Here is a 19,987-nt window from a genome sequence, read left to right as displayed (position 1 = left end):
CTCCTTTCTTTTCCGTTCTCACTGGAAGCACTAACTACGGGAACCATCTTTTTATTCCGTAGTCTATATTGACACATTTACGGGCAGTGTTTAAAATATGAGTCTCTTTAAAAGTGTCAAAATTATACCAAATGAATTCTGAACCTTCAGGGAGGTCCCTCTGCATGGAGACATAGCTTTAACTCATTCTAGTTAACAGCTCTTTAATCTTCCACCGTGTGAATAAAATACAGAATATTGGGAGGGGGGTTCATGTTTGGGAACGCATGTAAGAATTAAAGATTTTAAAATTTAAAAAATAAAAATAAATAAATAAATAAATAAAATACAGAATATTAAGCCATTTTCCTGTTGGTAGAATTTAAAGTGGTTCTTTCTCCCCTCCCTCTCTTCCTTCCTTTCTTTGTCACTGCAAACAATGAGTACTGGTATCCTTGTCACAGAAAATTGGAAACTGGGCCTGGGTGAAAAGAACCAAGTAAATATTTTGAATGCCTACTCTTGGTAGGCATACATTATCACACAAACAGTGGCTTCTAGACCTAGTTGCTATGCTATTTGGAATCTCCCAAGCTTCCGGTATCTAGCCATTACAGAGTTCTGCTCCAAGTCTCCAGAATCAGAGCTTCTCAGGTTGGGGGTCCATGATACCCAGGTATTCTGATGTCACCATCAAGACTGGTGTTTGACCACTAGACCCTCCCACCAGCTGTGGAGTGCATGTGGTTGTTAGTTTGCCAGTGAGCAAATGGAGACATGAAGTGACTTGACCAGGTTCCAGACTTACTTTACAGAGCCAGAACTAGAGACAGAGGTCTCCTGGATCCCAGTGTTCACGTTTGAGTCTCATTAAGGAAAAGATTTGTCCTTTGCTTTGCTAAATACACTTTCAACCTGGGGCTTTCACTCTCCCAGATTGGGGGACTACATTTTTACTTTCAGTGGCTTTTAAGACTTTGGGGCTTCCCTGGTGGCTGGGTCAGTAAAGAATTTGCCTGCAATGTAGGAGACTGGGGTTCAATCCCTGGGTTGGGAAGATCCCACGGAGAAGAGAACGGCTACCCACTCCAGTATTGGAGAAGTCCATGGACAGAGAAGCCCGGTGGGCTATAGTCCATGGGGGTCACAAAGACACTACTGAGCAACTAACTCACTTTGAGGACTTCAGACAATGGAAAAGCCTTGGCTCTAGAGCTGGCCGGACCTGGTTTAAATCCTTCCTTACCCTCTAGAAGTGGTAACTCCTAAGTTTTTCTGAGGATCAAATGAGATGACATCATGTGAGGTGACTCGCACAGTAGAGAATCACTTAGCAAGAATCACAGAACACTGATCTCCCTCATTTCATTATTAAGAGTTCATATTCTGTGCTGTTGGCATTTTACATGCATCTCATTTGCTTCTCAAGACAGGTGAGCTGGGTCTCTGTATTGGTGTTGAAGGTGACAAGCCCCAGAAGGGTTAATACCTAACCCCAAAGGCAGTTACAGAAAGAAAACCAGGGGTTTGAACCAGGGTTCTTACTCCAGTCCCTACAATTCACTGTACAAGACACAGGTCTTATTCCAGAATTTGCTCATTTCAGCTTTACAGTGAATCCCGTCCTTGGTAAAGCTGTCTTCCATCAAGCAGGGTTCACCCCAAAGACGTGCCACTGACTGCTTCAAGGTCACCCCCACCACCCTTAGAACAGAGCACAACATCCCAAACCAGCTCCTATGACACCCACACTTTCACCCCTTCTGCCCACCAGACTTTCAAGAAACACGTGAGGAAGAAAGGTCAGCTCCCCAAGGGTAACAGAGCCCAAGAAAAACACATCAAGTTACTATCAGGCCATTTAGTTTATTGTTTCACATGAAAGTTAGCAATCAAGGCCACAGTCCTGTTAAACACTTCCCTCCCCACCCGCCACAACCCACCCCTACCCTGCTATAAGAACAGAATAGAACACAACAGAATACCACAGTTCAGGCTGAGCCAGGAACACAAAGTGGCTCCAACAAAAACAAGACGGAAACATAAGACACAACATCTTTGAACATATACAAAAATTTCCATGGCCCGCAGGGCAAGCGGTCACAGCAGGTCAAAAGGGAGACTTCAGACCCAAGGCTTTCGGAGGTTCACAACAGCTGTTGCTCTGGCTACATCTTCTGGGCTCTGCTGCAGGAACAGGAAGGGGAGAGTGCTGAGGGGCCAGGGAAGACCCCGTGCCCCACTCTGAAGTGCAGGTCACTGACTGGATGTACTCTGGGTTGGTGGAGATGTCTCAGCCTCCTTTTATCCAGAAGGGAGGGACGCAGGGAGACAGCAGGAGCCCTGACAGCTGCCCCCTGCCCCAAGCTCAAGGGAAGGAAGCCAGCCAGGAGGCTGCCCCACTCCACGAACAGTTTTCACGGCCCCCCAGGAGGCAGCACACTCGCATTCACATGGCGTAAAGCCCCACAGCAACCGTGGCCACCAGAAAGCTGAGTGTGAGGACCCATCTCAGGAGAGGTGCCTGGGAGAGGACGCTGGGCTGGGGCTTCCCCCCGGGCGCCTTGGCGGGAGCCGAGTCTGAAAGAAAAGGCAGATGATGTCAACTCCTGGAAGATGGAAGCAGGGCCATTTGACGTCACAGAAAAACACATCAGAGGCGCCTCAGCAGGGTCTAGTAAAGTCCCCACTAGTTGCAAACCAGTAGCCCTCTAGCCACTACTTGGATACCTCCTAAGACAGGGAGCTGACTTACTTCTCTCCAAGCTGTCCACTCTTCCATTTTCAGGCAGATTGTGAGAAGTACTCTCCAGGGGTACCCAGGCTACCACAGTTTGAGAACTGATGTGTTAGGGCTAAATCCCCCACCCCCACTGGGTAATCTCATCAGGAATGGCCACATTCCAGTGTTCCCTGCAAAACCCCACCAACAGAGGGGTCCATGTAGTCCTGGCACACGTGAGCTATGGTGGCACCAGGAGCAGAGGCCTGAGATGACCTGCCAACCAGGTGGCCGAGCTTCACCCCTCCCCTCCTTTCACTCCCCAAGCCACACTCTCGCCACAGGGAGGGAGGGGACATCTGTGGAGCACTCTGGTGCTCTGGAAGTTTCCCGTATGTTCTCTCAGCACTGCCACCCCCTAGCGAGCTCGCTGAGCGGCCTGAGGGAGGGACTAACCCAAGACAGGACCCTGCATCCACAGCGGGGGGCTAGCTAGAAGCTGCCCTGGGCCCCTAGCCCCAAGTCAGGGGGTCTCTGCTTGGGAACTGTTAACAGACCCCCAAGGGACCTACAGTGTGTGGGGGGGGGGGGGAGCGGGGGGAGGACTTGCCATGACTTCAGAGTATCCTTTGAGTACTCAAAAGTGACCTAGAACCAGCCCAACCCCCCTGATTCTAGAATGGGGAGACTGAGGTGCAGAGGGGTCATCTGGGTGAAGGCTGGCTCCACCCCCGACTTCCCATATAAAGCCTGGAGAAGACAGAAGAGTCTGAGACACCAGAACCAGACGGCTGGGCCACGTGCCCTCCACACACGCCCCCCGGGAGGCCCTCACCTTGTGCCTTGCTGCCGGCTCGCCTGTGAAGGTCTGGTCCCTGCGAGGGATCACGGTCCTTGGGCTTCTGGGTCAGCAGCCCCTGCAACTCCTCAAACAGCTGCAAGAGAACAAAGCGCACGTCTCCATGAAAGGTGGGGCCACGCCTGCTGATGGGAGGTCTGAGGTTTCATTGTGAAACAGCACGACAGAACAGAATCACAGTAAAAATACCGAACATCCAGCTTAAGACATAAGATGTCACAAGTTCATTAACTCGCCTGTCTGGTCTTCTCCAAATGCTCCCCAATAACAGCCATTCTGAATGGCCACTCATGCCCGTATGCTGGGTCCCTTTGCAAATTACCATGTCTTGAGTGGTACCCAAGCAGGCACTCAAGGCTCTGTGGTACTCATTAGCCAGGGTTACAGACCAGGACATTGTTGCTCCAGAAATTCAGTGCCTGGGTGGTGACTAACCCAGAGGTCACACGGAAAGGGCCAGCCCTCCCATGGGGCTCTGGCTCCAGAGCGCCTGTTCTTTCTACACCACCTTTCTGAAAGATACAGCTTTTCTTAGAAGAGTGACCAGGTGTGCTGGGTTTTTAGTGGTATGCAAAGGACGCACATTGCTCAATAGCAAGTGCTATGACCAATCTCTTCTGGGGTCCCAGGCTGGGAATAAGGAGCCAGGAAAGCATAAACTAAGAGCCCAGTTCCCACAGGGCCTCCAGATAGGAGGAGAGCGACAGAATTCTACAACATCAGGGTAAGAAGGAATCTCACCCCCACTGGGAACACCCACCCTGGCTCTGCCTAAGAGATCACCTTTCAAGGCAAAACCCATCTTCCCCTGGATTTGAGACACTTGTAGAAAGAACAGATCACGCCTCCTGGCTGGGCTGAGAGGCCCAGATGGCGGAGGCCAGGTCTGCAGCATCCGTGAACCCTGCAGTGCCAACCTGGCTACATATGAGCACACAGCCTACTTGTATGTCGTCACAGGGAGTTGTCACAGAGTGCCACAATGGTGATGCTCACATCGTACAATAACCGTAGCTAACTGCCCACATCCGCTGATCATCGAAAAAGCAAGAGAGTGCCAGAAAAACATCTATTTCGGCTTTATTGACTATGCCAAAGCCTTTGATTGTGTGGATCACAAGAAACTGTGGAAAATTCTGAAAGAGATGGGAATACCAGACCACCTGACCTGTCTCTTGAGAAACCTGTATGCAGGTCAAGAAGCAACAGTTAGAACTGGACATGGAACAACACACTGGTTCCAAATAGGAAAAGGAGTACGTCAAGGCTGTATATTGTCACCCTGCTTATTTAACTTATATGCAGAGTAGTACATCACGAGAAACGCTGGACTGGAAGAAACACAAGCTGGAATCAAGATTGCTGGGAGAAATATCAATAACCTCAGATATGCAGATGACACCACCCTTATGGCAGAAAGTGAAGAGGAACTAAAAAGCCTCTTGATGAAAGTGAAAGAGGAGAGTGAAAAAGTTGGCTTGAAGCTCAACATTCAGAAAACTAACATCATGGCATCTGGTCCCGTCACTTCATGGGAAATAGATGGGAAAACAGTGGAAACAGTGTCAGACTTTATGTTTTTGGGCTCCAAAATCACTGCAGATGGTGACTGCAGCCATGAAATTAAAAGACGCTTACTCCTTAGAAGGAAAGTTATGACCAACCTAGATAGCATATTGAAAAGCAGAGATATTACTTTGCCAACAAAGGTCCGTCTAGTCAAGGCTATGGTTTTTCCAGTGGTCATGTATGGTTGTTGAGAGTTGGACTGTGAAGAAAGCTAAGCACCGAAGAATTGATGCTTTTGAACTGTGGTGTTGGAGAAGACTCTTGAAAGTCCCATGGACTGCAAGGAGATCCAACCAGTCCATCCTAAAGGAGATCAGTCCTGGGTGTTCATTAGAAGGAATGATGCTGAAGCTGAAACTCCAATACTTTGGACACCTCATGCGAACAACTGACTCACTGGAAAAGACCCTGATGCTGGGAGGGACTGGGGGCCGGAGGAGAAGGGTCGACAGAGGATGAGATGGCTGGATGGCATCACCGACTCGCTGGACATGAGTTTGAGTGAACTCCCGGAGTTGGTGATGGACAGGGAGGCCTGGCGTGCTGTGATTCATGGGGTCGCAAAGAGTCAGACACAATTGAGCAACTGAACTGAACTGAATGTTCGAGGGCTGACCCTGTAACATGTCCTGCTTTGGGGACTTGATTGATTTAAGCAGTCACAACAACTCTGTGAGCTAAGTGCTATTATATCCCCATTTTACAGATAGGGAAACTGAAGTACAAAGTGATTAAGAAAAAGATTTGCCTAAGATCACCCCACCAGGTAAGTGACAGAACTGGAACCCTGGACCCCAAGCCCCTGCCCTTAACCATGACCGCTGACGCCCCCCGCCCCCAACCCTGCGAGAAATGTCCCTGGAAGAGCAGCTGGAGGCAGGGTGGCCACGCAGCACAGCCCAGACCCTCACCTGGATGTTGAGCAGGAAGGCGGTCTTGGCCTCGTCCAGGACCCTCTGCCGGACCTCGGGGGTCATCTCCAGCGTGTTCATGCGGGAGCGGTACAGCTGCTTGAACTTGGTGGCACTGGCGATATTGGGGAAAGTGAAGAAGGCCAGGCCCTCCCCAGAGCTGGGCAGGTTCAGGGCCTTCTGAGCAATCTTCTTGAGAACTTGGCCCCCAGACAGGTCGCCCAGGTAGCGGGTGTAGGCATGGGCCACCAGCAGTTCGGGCTCGGCGCGCCCCACCTCCTGGAGTCGCTGAACATAGCGCTTGGTGGCCTGTGTGTAGGGGATGGCCTCCTGCCAGCGGGGCCCGTACCAGAAGGCCATGTCCTGCTCCAGGGCGGCCCGGCGATGCAGCTCCTCTGGGAAGTAGAGGGGAGTATAGACGGGGTTCTCCTTGTTGCGTTCGATCTCCTCCTCCAGGGCCACGTAGATGTGGTACAAAGATGCCATCACCAGCTGAAACCAGAGCAAGTAGGTGGTTATCAGAGCACCCAGCCCCTTCGCACTATCGCCTTCAGTCATCCTTGTCACCTCCCCAGGCTGGGCTCCCACCTCCTGCCAGCCCCTCCAACCCTCCCCACGTGGCAGCCAGAGAAAGTGTCACAGGAGAAAATTTTCATCGTGCACTGTCTGAGCCTAAAAACCTTTTATTACACTGGAAAAAATACGAATCCTCATTTCATCCTTGGAAAAATCTAACAAAGGAATGGCTATGCCCATTTTACAGAAAAGACACTAAGGCTCAGAGAGGGTATGAGACACAGAAGTCACAAAGCTAGTAAGAAACAGAAATGGAGCCAAGCACAGGCATGGCTTTCTGGAGAAAGTAAGTGAATGAAAGTGCTTACAGGAGATGCCAGGCACCTCTCCCTGGCTTTTGACTTCTGGGGATCCATCTGCAGGGCACAGCTCTCCCCAGAAGACCCCTCTGAACCCCATCACCTCTGAAAGCTGGGCTGGGGGACAGACAGCCCAGTGCCCCTTGGCTCGGGTAACTCCCATTACACATTAATTTTCTAGTTTTGAGTTAGAAAGAGGACAAAGTTTAGATGTTCCGGCTGAGGTTTTCAGGTTATTTCTGAACCTTTAATCATTCATGGGAGCACTGTCTCTCACCAGGGCAGAAACCCAGGCAGCCTGGTACAGAGCAGCCTGGGTTTTCAACTGTGACCGACCTGGTCCTAACTCCGCTCGGCCAGTCCTTGGTTGGATGACGGTGGATAAAACCACTCACCCTCTCTAGGCAATCTGGGGCCTGGGTGACTCTGCACAAGGTTCCCTTCCTTACGTAGAAGGGTAATCTGACCACAGAGTGATGGGGCAGGTATGGGGATCAGGGAGGATGGCAGAGGTGAAGCACTAGGCGCGACCTGGTAGTCAGCACTGAAGTTGGACCGTGATGATAAAAAACGCTACCTCCATCAGCACAATCTGAGCGAGCACTGGGTCCTCTCCTGGATCTTTGTGCAGACTCTGAACTCAGGGGCCAAGAAGGAAGCTCCAAAGCGTACAGTGGCTGGGCATGGGGTACTCCAGCGGCCACCTCCCCACTCCCACTGCCCCAGTCACGTTACAGCAACTGTATGTCAGCTTTTTCACGTGGGTGGAGGGCAGAACGAAGGAGTAAGGGCTAGCCTCACACCCACAGGACACAGCCCAGGGCTGTGAGCCCCTTAGAGCTGCAGGTTAAATCGCCCTTCACTGAAGCACCTCTCCTGTTGGAAGTAGGGGGCGTCTCCCAGTACGCAAAGGCAGGGTGTCAGGAGTGGTGAGCCACAGCTCCCCACGCACACTGTTCAACCCAAACAAGCCTCTCCTCACACCCAGCACCTGCCAGGTTCTTTTCTCACATGCTTTCCTTCTACCTGTATGAAGTTCACAACTGTGCTGGGTAATAGCAAAAATTCATGCCTCAAATACAACGGGCACTTAAGGAAATCATGCTGGGTATTCCCCTTGGTCCAATGGTTAGGACTCCGTGCTGCCACTGCTGGGAGCATGAATTCAGTTCTTGGTTGGAAAACTAAGAGCCCACATGCTGTGCAGTGTGGTCAAAAAAAAGGAAAACCCTGCTGTTGAAAAGGCTCATTTCACAGGTGAGGAAAAGGTACCTTGGGGAGGTTAGATGGTGCCCGTATTCTTACTATTAAGGAACAGAAGTACTCAAGCTCCAACCCATACTCCCCTCTTACCTTCGCAGCCAGATAAGATAACCAGGCTTGGCTCAATTTTGGCCTCTCCCATTTGCTTACAGGCTGTGTGACCTTCTGTTAGTTACTTAACCTCTCTGAGCCTTCCCTTCCTCATCTTCCTTATCAAAGCTGAAGCACTAATTAAAATTAAGTGAGTAAAATGCCAAGCAGGCACTAGGTGGTCACTTAAAAGAGTACCACTGCCCCAGCCCCTCCACAATACTACACTGCAGGCTGTGAAACCTGCTGTGTGACCCTAGGTAAGTCATTTCCACTCTCTGAGCCTCAAGGTCATGACCTGTAAAATGACTCCCTTGAACATGCTCAGCGGCTCCCTCAGCATCCCTAGTAGCCATCCCCACTAATATCACTGCTCTGCGCTTTGGGTGCACTCCCACCCAATGTTCCCCTGCCAAGGCTGGTACCTCCAGTCCACATACCTTAAAACCTTCTCGGGTCAGCTCACCCTTCTGAAAGTTCTTCATGAACTCGGCATTCTCTGCCTGGGTGTGCACCTCCTTGGTGGCCTCCTTCAAGGCCTCTGACAAATCCTGGGGCATGCTGCAGAGAGAAGGTACAGAGGTGAGCAAGGGAGTCGAGGACAGGGCTCTGGGCACAGTCCCTTCCAACGCCGAGCTTCTGAGGGGTACCCCTGCCTGCGTGCAGGACTTAAAAAAAGAGATTTCCGCTTTTTCAGGCTTCTCTGCAGAAACCCAGGTTCCCATCTAATACACAGCCACTTTCCCAACTACCTTTAAGATGCAACCCCAGCCACACTTTTCAGTTATTAAAACACTGTGTAATACGGGTCCCCCAAACCAACAGGAAAGGTCTGGCCAATTATTCTCAATAGAGAAGAGAAGGGAGCAGCATCGGTGGGCAGGGTGCACACTCAATTCACCTGCAATTGCTTCCACTGGCTTTTAGACCCAAGATTTAACTCATTAACTTTGTTGAGGTTTCAGATACAGATCTCATGATCCCTTGTAATATTCTGCTCGCACAAAAGTATTGAAAAAGCTCAAGTAAAACTCAGTTTTACTCAAAGAAACAGTCCCTTTGGGGGAGTATTTCTGCCTTATGTCTGCATCCACCTCCCACACGGGTGTCATTTCTCCTTTCTGACCTGCACTCCTTCAGAAACATCACCCCCTGTTCTGTACATGCTGGTCAAATTCTTGGAAGATGGGAGGAGCCAGACTCAGAGGTGGACAAACCCAGGGCCAAATTCCAGCTAGTCCTTGGCTCTCTTGCTGTGCCTGCTCTACTATGCCACTCTAATACTGAAAGCGCGGGCTCAGTAGCCGAGCTGATGTGCTCCTTAATTCGACAGCTAGCTAGCCAGAGGTGGATGCGGCCAAGAAGAGTCCCCAGTAAGAAAGCCAGGCTTTGTCGCCCAGGCTCCAACAATCGGCGGGGATCCCGGATTGAGCAGATCACTACCTCCAAGCACTCGCACAAGTACAAAACCAAAACCAAAGTCGGTCCCACGACAACACTCCCATCGGGTCATCCACAGGGAGCCAGGCATGTCAATCATCTTTCATCTCTCCAACTGCCCCACCGGGGGGGACTGGCACCCAGCTCCTCCTAACACCAAAGCCCCAAGTGACCGCCCGCCCATTCAGCGAGGTCGCTTCCTGCTTCCCGGCTCGGTCTCGGGAGCTCTGCAGGAGGAGGGATCTGCCCTGCCCGGGAGAAGCCGGTCCCCCGCCCCGCACTTGCCTGTCGGGCTGCTGGCGCTCCATCCTGCGGCTGCGTAGGTGTGGGGTCGATGCTGGCTCCGAGAACTCTGGCTCCGACGGCGCAGAACTGGATCGAGGAGGCGGGAGGGATACTGTGCTGAGTCCCAGCTTCGCCGTCTATTTATCCCCGGGGCGAGTCACGTGGCCGCCGCCCGCCGGCCTTTCCCCACTTTGGGGCCCGAAGTTGCAACACCCACGGGGGCCGGCCCGCCCCTGGCCTGCGGGGGTGGAGGAGGAGCGGTCATATGACCCTTAGAAAACAATCTATTTAAAACAAGACATTAAAAAAAAAAAAAAAAACTTCTGGAAATCTGTGCAGCAGTGTGATTTTGCCCCTTTCAGAGCCTCCAGCCCAGAAATGGTACTTGAATACCCCAGGAATCTGAATGGTTCCAGAGAGCTGGGAGGCAGGGCTTCTCAGAGCAGGAGGCTGCAGGGCAATGTCAAGGACTCACCGTCGCCAGACCCTGTCTGCAGTCCCCCGCACCAGCCTGCTCCCTAATTGTCACCTCCTTCTGGGACCCTCAGCTGGCAGCCTGCTTCTTCATGTTCCCTTTGGCCATTTTTTCTTTCTTGAGCACCTACTAAGTGCTAAGGACGGTACTGTTTTCATGGTTCATCCCTACAGTTACCCTGTGAGGTAGATCTCTGCCATTTTACAGAGAAAATGAGGCTGGGGGTGGGTGGGGGCAGGGATTAAGTGACATGACCAAGGACACACATAGAGCAGGAAAACAGGACCCAAACTCCAGGTCTCTGCCTGTCTCCTTCAGGCCCTCTTAGCACTTGGTTCCCAGATGGACAATGATGTTGGTCATCCAGGCCACCTCCCTGCTCACCTGTGTAGGGGCTCATTGAGTCTGAGTTATCTCATCCTCATGACTCAAATGATAAAGAATCCACCTGCAATGTGGGAGATCTGGGTTCAATCCCTGGGTTGGGAAGATCGCCATGGCAACCCACTCTAGTATTCTTGCCTGGAGAATCCCCATGGACAGAGGAGCCTGGCGGCCTACAGTCCCTGGGGTTGCGAAGAATCGGACATGACTGAGTGACTAAGCACACGTGCGGTACCCACCTGGACCTGGAACAGAGCTGGTCCTGTGATCAACTATGGAATTGATACTGCACGAGATTGATCACTTAGGATGGGGGGAAGCAGATCACTGGGCGAGCCCAGATGACAATGCAAATGACAATACCAAAGTCTCTTCCCAAAGTTGCAATTCTGGATTCTAGATTAAACAAAACAAAACAAACAAAGAAGTTTAACTTTGACTCAGGACAAGGATGTTGTTTGGAAAAGAGGTAGCAAGTGCTCCACTTCTGAAGGAATGTGAGTACAAGCTTGAGGACTGCCAACCCAGCCATCAAGCGTGGATTCTTGGATTGGGGGACTACACCGGCTGAGGTGGTCCTTCCTGGGCGTAAGCAGAAGTCTCTGATGCTTGGGGACAGTCTGGAAGAACCAAGCAAGTACTGGAGGTCAGTGTGTCCATCCAATCCAAGGTCAGAGCTCTGGCCCATGATCCATCCTCTTCCAGGATCACTGACACCTGAACTTCAGCCACCAAATCAATCTAGAGACATGGGGGCTGTTCAGTCTTCTAGAGAGGGGGGCTATGCCAAAGAATCTATATATCGATCTTTTGCTTCGATGAACAATGATAACAATACTAATAGCTAATGTTCACTGAGCCCTTCCTGTGCGCCAGATACTATACTAAACACATGTATTAACAGGTTAAATCCTCATAATAACTCCATAAGGCTGTTACTGTTATTGTCCCCATCTTACAAATGAGGAAACTGTGGCAGAGAGGTGAAGATAAGGGTTTGAACCCAGGCAGTCTAGTACAAAGATTTCAAAAGTTCAAGGTAGGGCGTCATGTCTCAGAATCCAGTAGAAGGCGAGACAAGCCAAAAAACAAACCATGGTTTGTCCCACTAGAGCCCAGAAGTCACCTCCACGGTTGTCCTTTAAAGGCTCATTCTACAGAAGATGGCATTTACCAGTTCACAAGATTCACAGAGGTAAGGACTAGAACTGGAGCTGCTAGCAGATTTCAGAAAAGAGTTGCCAGGAACTTTCTAGAAAGAAGGATTATTAGAAACAGGTATCTCCATTAGAATGTAAGCTCCAGGACGGCAGGGGTTTTGTTTTGTGAATCTCCAGAGCCTGGAACTGTGCCTAGTAAGTAGCAGACAATCTGTACTGAATGAATGAATATATGCCACAGGATCTCTTTCTGGTAGACACGAGCTTACAGCTAGGTTACCAGAAAGAGTTGGAATCAAGCTTCAAGTTTTGATCTTAGTCCAACTTTACTGATCACTTACTGTGTATAGAACCCTTATGTGCAAGAACATTTAATCCTGGCAAAAGCCCTGTCATTTTCATCTCTGTTTTGTCCACGTAAATACTAAGGTACAAAAAGGTAAAGTCGTTTTCCCAAGTCACATGGCTAGTGATAGCCAAGCCAGGATTCAGAGCACAGCACTTGGAAGCCAGAATCCATACTTCTGACCCCCATATCACATGCCCTTTTATGGGAGGCCAGGCTGTCCTCCAAGAGTTTACAGGATAAAAGTGGGAAAGTCTGAATGCTTGCCATCAGCCTGTCCAGTCAGAAAGCCCAGAAGGTAAAGCTCATATGGTCTGCCATTCTCAAACTTAACATAGGGGAGCAGAGGACCCAAGAGGAGAGTGACTTTGCCAGGCTGTGCCCCACTAGGACACAGAGCCTTCAGTGGCCCAGGGGTCCTGGTTCCGAGTCCAAGTTCACTCCTCCCTACAGCTTCTTCCCTGGGAGCCCCTGACTTAGCCAGAACAGACCCATCCCACCCTCAACACACACACACAAACACACACAGACAACCTCAGGGCAGAGGGGGCTGGATAGGGCTGATCTGGTATCTCCTGTCCCAGTGTTGAGCCTGTGGCCTTTCCCCATGCTGATTCAGCTTCCTGGCTTCCTCTTCTCTGTTCTCAAACAACTTGAATGATTTAAATGATAGTTCTCCTCCTGCGGTAGGCTAAATAATAACCCCCACCATGTCTACATCCTAATCCCCAGAACATCTGAATATGTTACTTATTTGACATGGCAAAAAGATTTTGCAGATGGGATTAAGTTAAGCATCTAGAAATGGGAAGATTATCCTAATATGATCAGAAAAGTCCTTATAAGAGGGAGGCTGGGAGGTTACAGATACAGAAGGTGATGTGATGAAGGAAGCAGGACAGAGATATTGGAAGATGCTGTGCCGTTAACTTTGAAGATGGAGTTGGGGGCCGTGAGCCGAGAAAAGCTGGTACCCTCCAAAAGCTAGAAAAGCTGAGGAAGTAGATTCTCCCCTAGAACTCCAAAAGGGATGCAACCCTGCCCACCCTTTTCAGGACTTCTGACCTTAGGAACTCCAGAGAATAAATCTGTATTGTTTCAAACCACTGTGTTTGTGATATTTGCCGTGACAGCTTTGGGAAGCAGGACAGGGTGGACAGAGAGATCCGTCCTGCCATCTCCCTGCATGATGCCTAGTATTCCACCATTAAAGTGCTGTTGTTGTTCTTTAGTCACTAAGCTGTGTCCAACTCTTTGTGACCCCATGGACTGGAGTCCGCCAGGCTCCTCTGTCCATGGGATTTCCCAGGCAAGAATACTGAAGTGGGTTGCCATTTCCTCATCTCGGGTATCTTCCTGACCCAGGGATCGAACCTGCGTCTCCTGCACTGCAAGCAGATTTTTTTTTACCACTGAACCGCTTGGGAGTTCCCTGCCCCCCCAGATAAAGCTTAATTCCATCAAAGAACTCACCACCCTCTCTCTGGATTCCCTTGCAGAGCCAAATACTTGAGCAGCTGAAATGGGCCAGTTATATTACGTGTGGAGCTGGAGGTACAAAGCTGAAGAGGCTAGAACCCCACTTTGACAGAACACGGGTGCTCAGTGTCCTCATGAAGTCTGGGCCCAGAGAAATGATCCAGAAAGGGGGTAGGGAACACCAAAGACATATGTAGATGGAATTGGGAAAGAAACACTGGAGTTTGCTCTGAGCCAAGCCTTCTCCCAAACAGGGTCCCATTTCATCCTCCCCATACCCAGGAGGTAAGCATTTATCTGTGGTAAGCAGAATCGTGGCCCCACAAAGATGTCCTTGCCTAATCCTTACAACCTGTGAATATGATCTGTTATCATCGAATAGGGTCATTACCCTTTGCAGGAGGCCAGTTGTAAATGTCTAACCTGGAGCCTGTCTCCTCCTCAATCACCCTTTGCACATGTAATTGAGGTCGCAGATCTCAAAGTAAGGAAATCACTGCAGAGTCTCTGGAAGGGCCCAGTCTAGATGGGCCCAGTCTAGCCACATAAACCCTTGCAAGCACAGAACTTTCCCTGGCTAGAGATGTCAGAGAGATGTGAAGTATGGGAAGCAATCAGTGATTGTGATGCTAAGTCAGTCAGGTCAAGGTGGTCTCCACAGGCTGGGAGGTGTGGGAGCATCATTGTTTGGGGCCACAGGAAAAAGTCAGAGTTGAGACCCCAGGTGGCTCAGACCTGGCAGGGACAGGCAGCAGCCTGGAGGTCAGCGTGGCTGCAGCAGAGAGCAGGAGGGGACAGGTGGAAGACGACAGCAGGAGAGACATGTAGCCTGTGAGGCCTGCAGGCCATTGCTAGGACCTTTGTAAGTAGGGGAGACCCAAGGGCTGGGAGGGGAGGAGTGCTGGGGTCTCACTGGGTTTTCCTGGGATCAATCACTGGCTGCTCTGGGTGACACAGGACACTGGCAGAAGGCAACTGACCACACAAATCCAAGGAGAGATGAGGCTGGCTTGCAAAGAACAGAGAGGTAAGTGGCCTAGGACACGCATGCATATTGTAAAGACAGAGCTTTACATGTTAGGAGAAGAATAGGAAATGGGATGTGAGTAAGAGGAGCTGTCAAGGATTAACTCCAAAGTTTGGGTTCAACCAGCTGGGAAGATGGCATGATCAGTTGGCTGTGATGGGAGACCTTCAGCAGCTCAACCTTGGACACATCCCTTTTGAGATGTGTGGGACAGGGCTTTTCAAACGCTGTGCAAAAATTTGAGTGAAATGGGAAGCGTCTACCCTTTTCTAGAAGTTTCACTTCCTCCTGCCAGCAGGGAAGACTGCCCTTACCTAAGCACCCAGCTGGAGGCTGAGGAAGCAGCTGGCGTGACTCAGCAAAGTCTGCCTTTCCTGTCTCCGCCTGTCCCCCCTCCCAACCATGACACAGCAGAAACGGCACGAGGGGAACGTGGAAACCGAGACTCAGCTTTCCTAAGGCGCCGCCCCTCCGCCCGCCTGGAAAACGGAAGCGGTATGGGCGGCAGGGAGGGGCCAGGGCTCCTCAGGCACTAAAGTGAAAAACCTAGGCGAGGCCTCCGCTGAGGCTGGGGGAACACAGGTTTGGGGATGAGAAGTCTTTCGCTTCAGCTGGACCGGTTTTCCAGGCGAGTCAGTGGACCCCCACCTGGGTGTCCTCAAGCAGGGGTAGCCCAGACCGCATCCATGCCTCGCACGGATCCAAGAGAACAAGCAAGTCCTTAACCCAGGGAGGGTAGGGGATGGGGTGGAACAGGGAACGCCATGGTGGTGTGCAGGCTACGTGGAGCCCAGCCTTGGTCTCCGCAAGGTAGACGAGCCCCAAATCATGAAAACCATCCTCAGTCTGGACTGCAAAACACTGAATCTTTCTAGGTTGCAAGAAGCTTGATAAACAAGATTGACAGACACCCCAGGGACAGAATGAACGTTTGGACCTCTTGTAACAGACAAAAGATGAACATGGCTAATAAAAGAGCTCCTTATAGAGATGTATAATTGAATCACTTTGCTGTCCGCTTGAAACTAACACAACATTGTAAGTTAACTGTACCTTAATACCAATAAAAACAAAGCGGAAAAGGAAGGGGGAGGGAGAGCTCCCAGAGGCAGTAAGACAGTCACCAGGAAATGTTAGCATTTAATAGGAGTTGATTACCATTTCCCTTCTAGGAGAACTGGGTACCCCAGTGAAAGAGCCGGAGAAGAGGGCCTGCCCAGGCCCAAGATGAAACACTAGTTCATTCCTTATCTCTTCTCCTCCTCCTCCGGCTCCTGATTTGGCTGATAAGGCAACTGAGGTGCCGGCAGCACTTCTCTGGTTAACACTCGTGATTAGCTCCACGTCACCCTTGGGATAAAGTGCAAGCTTTTCAGTCTAGCCCTCTGCCCTCAGCCCAGGCCACGTCTCCAGTAGGAGGGATCTCACCCCTCTCGTTCCCTTACACCCTGTGTGCTAGTTTCAGGAATACCTGACTACTCCAGAACTACAGAAGCTCCCATCCCTCTGGGCCTTTGCTCAAGTGGTCCCTCTTGCCTAGAATGTTCTCTCCTGTGCTTTTGCTTGGCTACTCACCTTTCAAGACTCAGCCCAGAAATAGACCTCCATGAAAGAGGTAAACCTATAAAGCATATAGAATAAAGCATAAAGGAAAGACTTACTGACCTTAGATTTGGCAAAGATTTCTCAAATACAACCAAAAGAAAAAAGCAGAAAAAAAAAAAAACCACCAATAGGAGGACTTCATTAAAACTTTTGCTTTTTAAAAGACACTGTGACTGGGACTTGCCTGGTGTTTGAGTGGCTAAGACTCTGTGTTCACACCCAGTGTAGGGGGCTGGGGTTCCATCCCTGGTGAGGAACTAGACCCTGCATGCCACAACTAAGACCCAGCACAGCCAAGTAAATAAATAAATACTAAAAAAAAAAAAAGAAAAAGACACAGTGATGCAAGAAAAGAGGCGTCTTTTAATAGACACCTATTCTATTTAATAAAATACAAGAAATATTTGCAAAAATACATTCAACAAAGGACTTGTCTATACAATATGTAAAGAATCAATATGATTCACTAATAAGGCAAATAAGTGAATCTTTTAAATGGGTAGAAAGTTTCAGCAAATAATTTACCAGAGAAAATAGATGGATGCTAACTAAGCACATGGAAAGACATTGAAGTTCATGGGTCATTTTGTTGTTGTTGTTCAGTTGCCAAGTCATGTCCAACTCTCTCAGCCCCCCAGGTAGCAGCACAACAGGCTTCCCCGTCCCTCACCACTTCCCGGAGTTTGCCCAAGTTCACATGCATTGAATCGACGATGCCAACCAACCATCTCATCCTCTGTCGTCCCCTTCTCCTCCTTCCCTCAATCTTTCCCAGTATCAGGGTCTTTGCCAATAAGTTGGCTCTTCCCATCAGGTGGCCAAAGTATTGGAGCTTCAGCTTCAGCATCAGTTCTTCCGATGAATATTTAGGGTTGATTTCCTTTAGGACTGACTAGTTTGATCACCTTGCAGTCCTAGGGAGTCTCAGGAGTCCTCTCCAGCATCTCAGGTCATTAGGGAAACACAAGTTAAAACCGGTATGACATACCTCTATATACCTATTCAAATAGCTAAAATTAAGGGCTGACTCTTCCTGCTATTGAAAATGCAGACAAAGGAGAACGTTTACTGCTGGGGGGAACATGAAATGGTACTTGCCAGAGGCCAAAGGCCAGAGTGTGCCCCACCACACTCTGGTATAAAGCTTATGCTACTTTGGTATAAGGGTTATTTTGAGCTGAAGACAATTGAGAAACAACAAATGTCAGAAAACCACTTCTCTGCTTTCCCCCTGATTTGTCTGAAAGCAGGCTTAGACAACTCTAGACTCTTAGCCTAGGGATGGCACCCAAAAGAACTGGCATAACAAACCTTTCCAAATTAACCCTTATCTTCCATGAGTTTCCCCGGTATGCTTACCCTCCTGCTGCTTGCTGCCCCCAAAGGCCTAAACTCTTTTTTCTTTATCTTGTCACCTCTCTACACCCTTATTCTGTTAAGATGCTACATAAGCCTCAGTTCTAAGGACCTTTTGACTAATTCAGCACAGTGTTTCTCCCACGTGAATAAACCCTCTGCGTTTTAACACACTCTGCTTCTCTTGTCAATTTATCTTCCCTCAGTTTAATTTCCAGGGCCCCAGGTGGAAAACCTAGGAGGGTAGAGGGTAAGGTTTTCTTCCTCCTTTACAGTACAACCACTTGGAAAAACAGTCTGGCAGTTTCTTAAGCGCCTAAACATACACCTGCCACTCAACCCAGCCATTCCATTCCTAGGTATTTATTTGCAAGAAATGAATGCATGTGTCTATACCTGAACATGAATAATCACAGTAGCTTTATCTGCAAAATCCCAAAATGAAAACTACCCATCTGCAGGTAAATGGGTAAACAAACTGTGGTATGAACATACACTGAATAATCAGCAATGAAACAGAATGAACCACTGATCCATACAACATGAATAAATCTCAAAAGGATTCTGCTGAGGAAAAGAAGTCAGACCTTCCCCTAAAGAGTACTTACTGTATAATTTCATTTATATAAAATTATATATAAATAGGGCTTTCCTGGTGGCTCAGATGGCAAAGAATCTGCCTGCAATGCAGGAGACCTGGGTTCAACCCTTGGGTTGGGAAGAGCCCCTGGAGAAGAAAAATGGCAACCCACTCCAGTATTCTTGCCTGGAGAATCCCATGGACAGAGGAACCTGGCAGGCTATGTCCATAGGGTTGCAAAGTCGACATGAATGAGTGACTAACACTTATATATAAATTATATATGAAGTGTATATAGAAATACATAAAATTCCAGGAAGTGTAAACTAATATAATCAGCAGTTCTCTTGATGGGGGGGACGATTACAAAGAACCATGAGGAAACTTTTGGGAGTGATGAATAAGTTCATTACATTGATTGTGGAGATAGCTTCCCAGTATACTCATGTCAAAATTTATCAGTTTGCATCCTTTAAATATATAGAGTTTATTGTATGTCAGTTACATCTCAATAAAGCTGTAAAACAAACCAACTCAGCTCAGACTTTTCCTGAAGTTCTTCCCCTTGCCTTATGGGTCCCTGGCTGAGGTCCCTGTCCCCTAGTAGCCTCCATCCTGACTCTAAGATCCTTGAAGATAGCAAGGATCGTGACACTCCCTATATCCAGTCCCTTTGTATTAAATGATCTCTTCATATTAAGTGAAGGAGGCTTAGCAGGGTTAAATTTCCTGCCAGTGGTCACATAGCTCACCTGGGACATGAGGGAGGCCAGGTATGTCTGGCTGTAAAGCATACTGAAGTTCTACAACAATGAACTGTCTAGAATCCTGGGCCTGAGGTGGTGAGGAATGAAGAAAGACTAATATATTTTTCTAACATTGCCCAGTCTCCATTAATACAGGTCCAGGGACTGAAGACCACAGCCAGACCAGGCAGCAGTCCAGTGTTAGGGAGCTCAGACTGCTAAAAAGCTTGGCCAATATGAAGCCTGACTGTGGCTCCAAAACCTGGTTGGACCTGGTTCAATCTGATCACAGCACTTCCACAAAGGACTGCAGTCACATCTGGGATTCATGACTTATCATGTATATATATTTCAACACTAAGCTTTTATTTCCTTGTCTGGCAAAACAAGGAGTCATAACAGCATCAGCTCAAGGGGATGTGGTGAGAATTAAATCAGCTCAAGATCTGTAAGAAGCTCAAAGCTGGGCCTGGCACAGGAAGCCTGCAGTGAGTGTTAGCTGTTGTTTGTTCTGAGAGTGGCATCTAATTCCCCTTTCAGGGCCCCCAAGAGCCTTTTTCCTATCTAGAAGTTTCTGGATGGTTCTGAATAGGGTCAGGCTCACTAATATCTGACAAACTTTGCTCTCAGTTGGGAGTTTCGAACATCAGATTTCTCATCTTAACTTTTTTCTCAAAAAATCATCTTTGAAGTAATTCCAAATATACAGAAATTGCAGAAATATTACAGAGAATTCCTGTATGTTTCCACCTAGATTCACTAGTTGTTAGGTTAGAATTTGGTCCCTTTTGTTTAACCATTCATTCTCCCTCTTTCGATTATATATATGCTCTTTT

General features: G+C 49.0%; 1 protein-coding gene across 1 annotated transcript; it reads right to left on the bottom strand.

Annotated features, from left to right (window-relative positions):
• Positions 1–1,825: 1,825 nt before the first annotated feature.
• Positions 1,826–16,172, bottom strand: HMOX1 (heme oxygenase 1). The gene is made up of 7 exons (XM_069581086.1): positions 16,023–16,172; positions 11,092–11,248; positions 9,994–10,231; positions 8,709–8,829; positions 6,041–6,532; positions 3,537–3,636; positions 1,826–2,559 (listed from the first exon to the last, which is right to left on the bottom strand). The coding sequence occupies exons 3-7, from the start codon at positions 10,014–10,016 to the stop codon at positions 2,429–2,431; spliced, it is 867 nt and encodes a 288-aa protein (XP_069437187.1). The 5' UTR covers positions 10,017–10,231; positions 11,092–11,248; positions 16,023–16,172; the 3' UTR covers positions 1,826–2,428.
• Positions 16,173–19,987: the final 3,815 nt, after the last annotated feature.

The sequence above is a fragment of the Ovis canadensis genome, chromosome 3 (assembly GCF_042477335.2).
Source record: "Ovis canadensis isolate MfBH-ARS-UI-01 breed Bighorn chromosome 3, ARS-UI_OviCan_v2, whole genome shotgun sequence".
In the NCBI taxonomy this organism is placed as follows: domain Eukaryota; kingdom Metazoa; phylum Chordata; class Mammalia; order Artiodactyla; family Bovidae; genus Ovis; species Ovis canadensis.
This window is presented reverse-complemented; position numbering and strand designations above follow the sequence as displayed.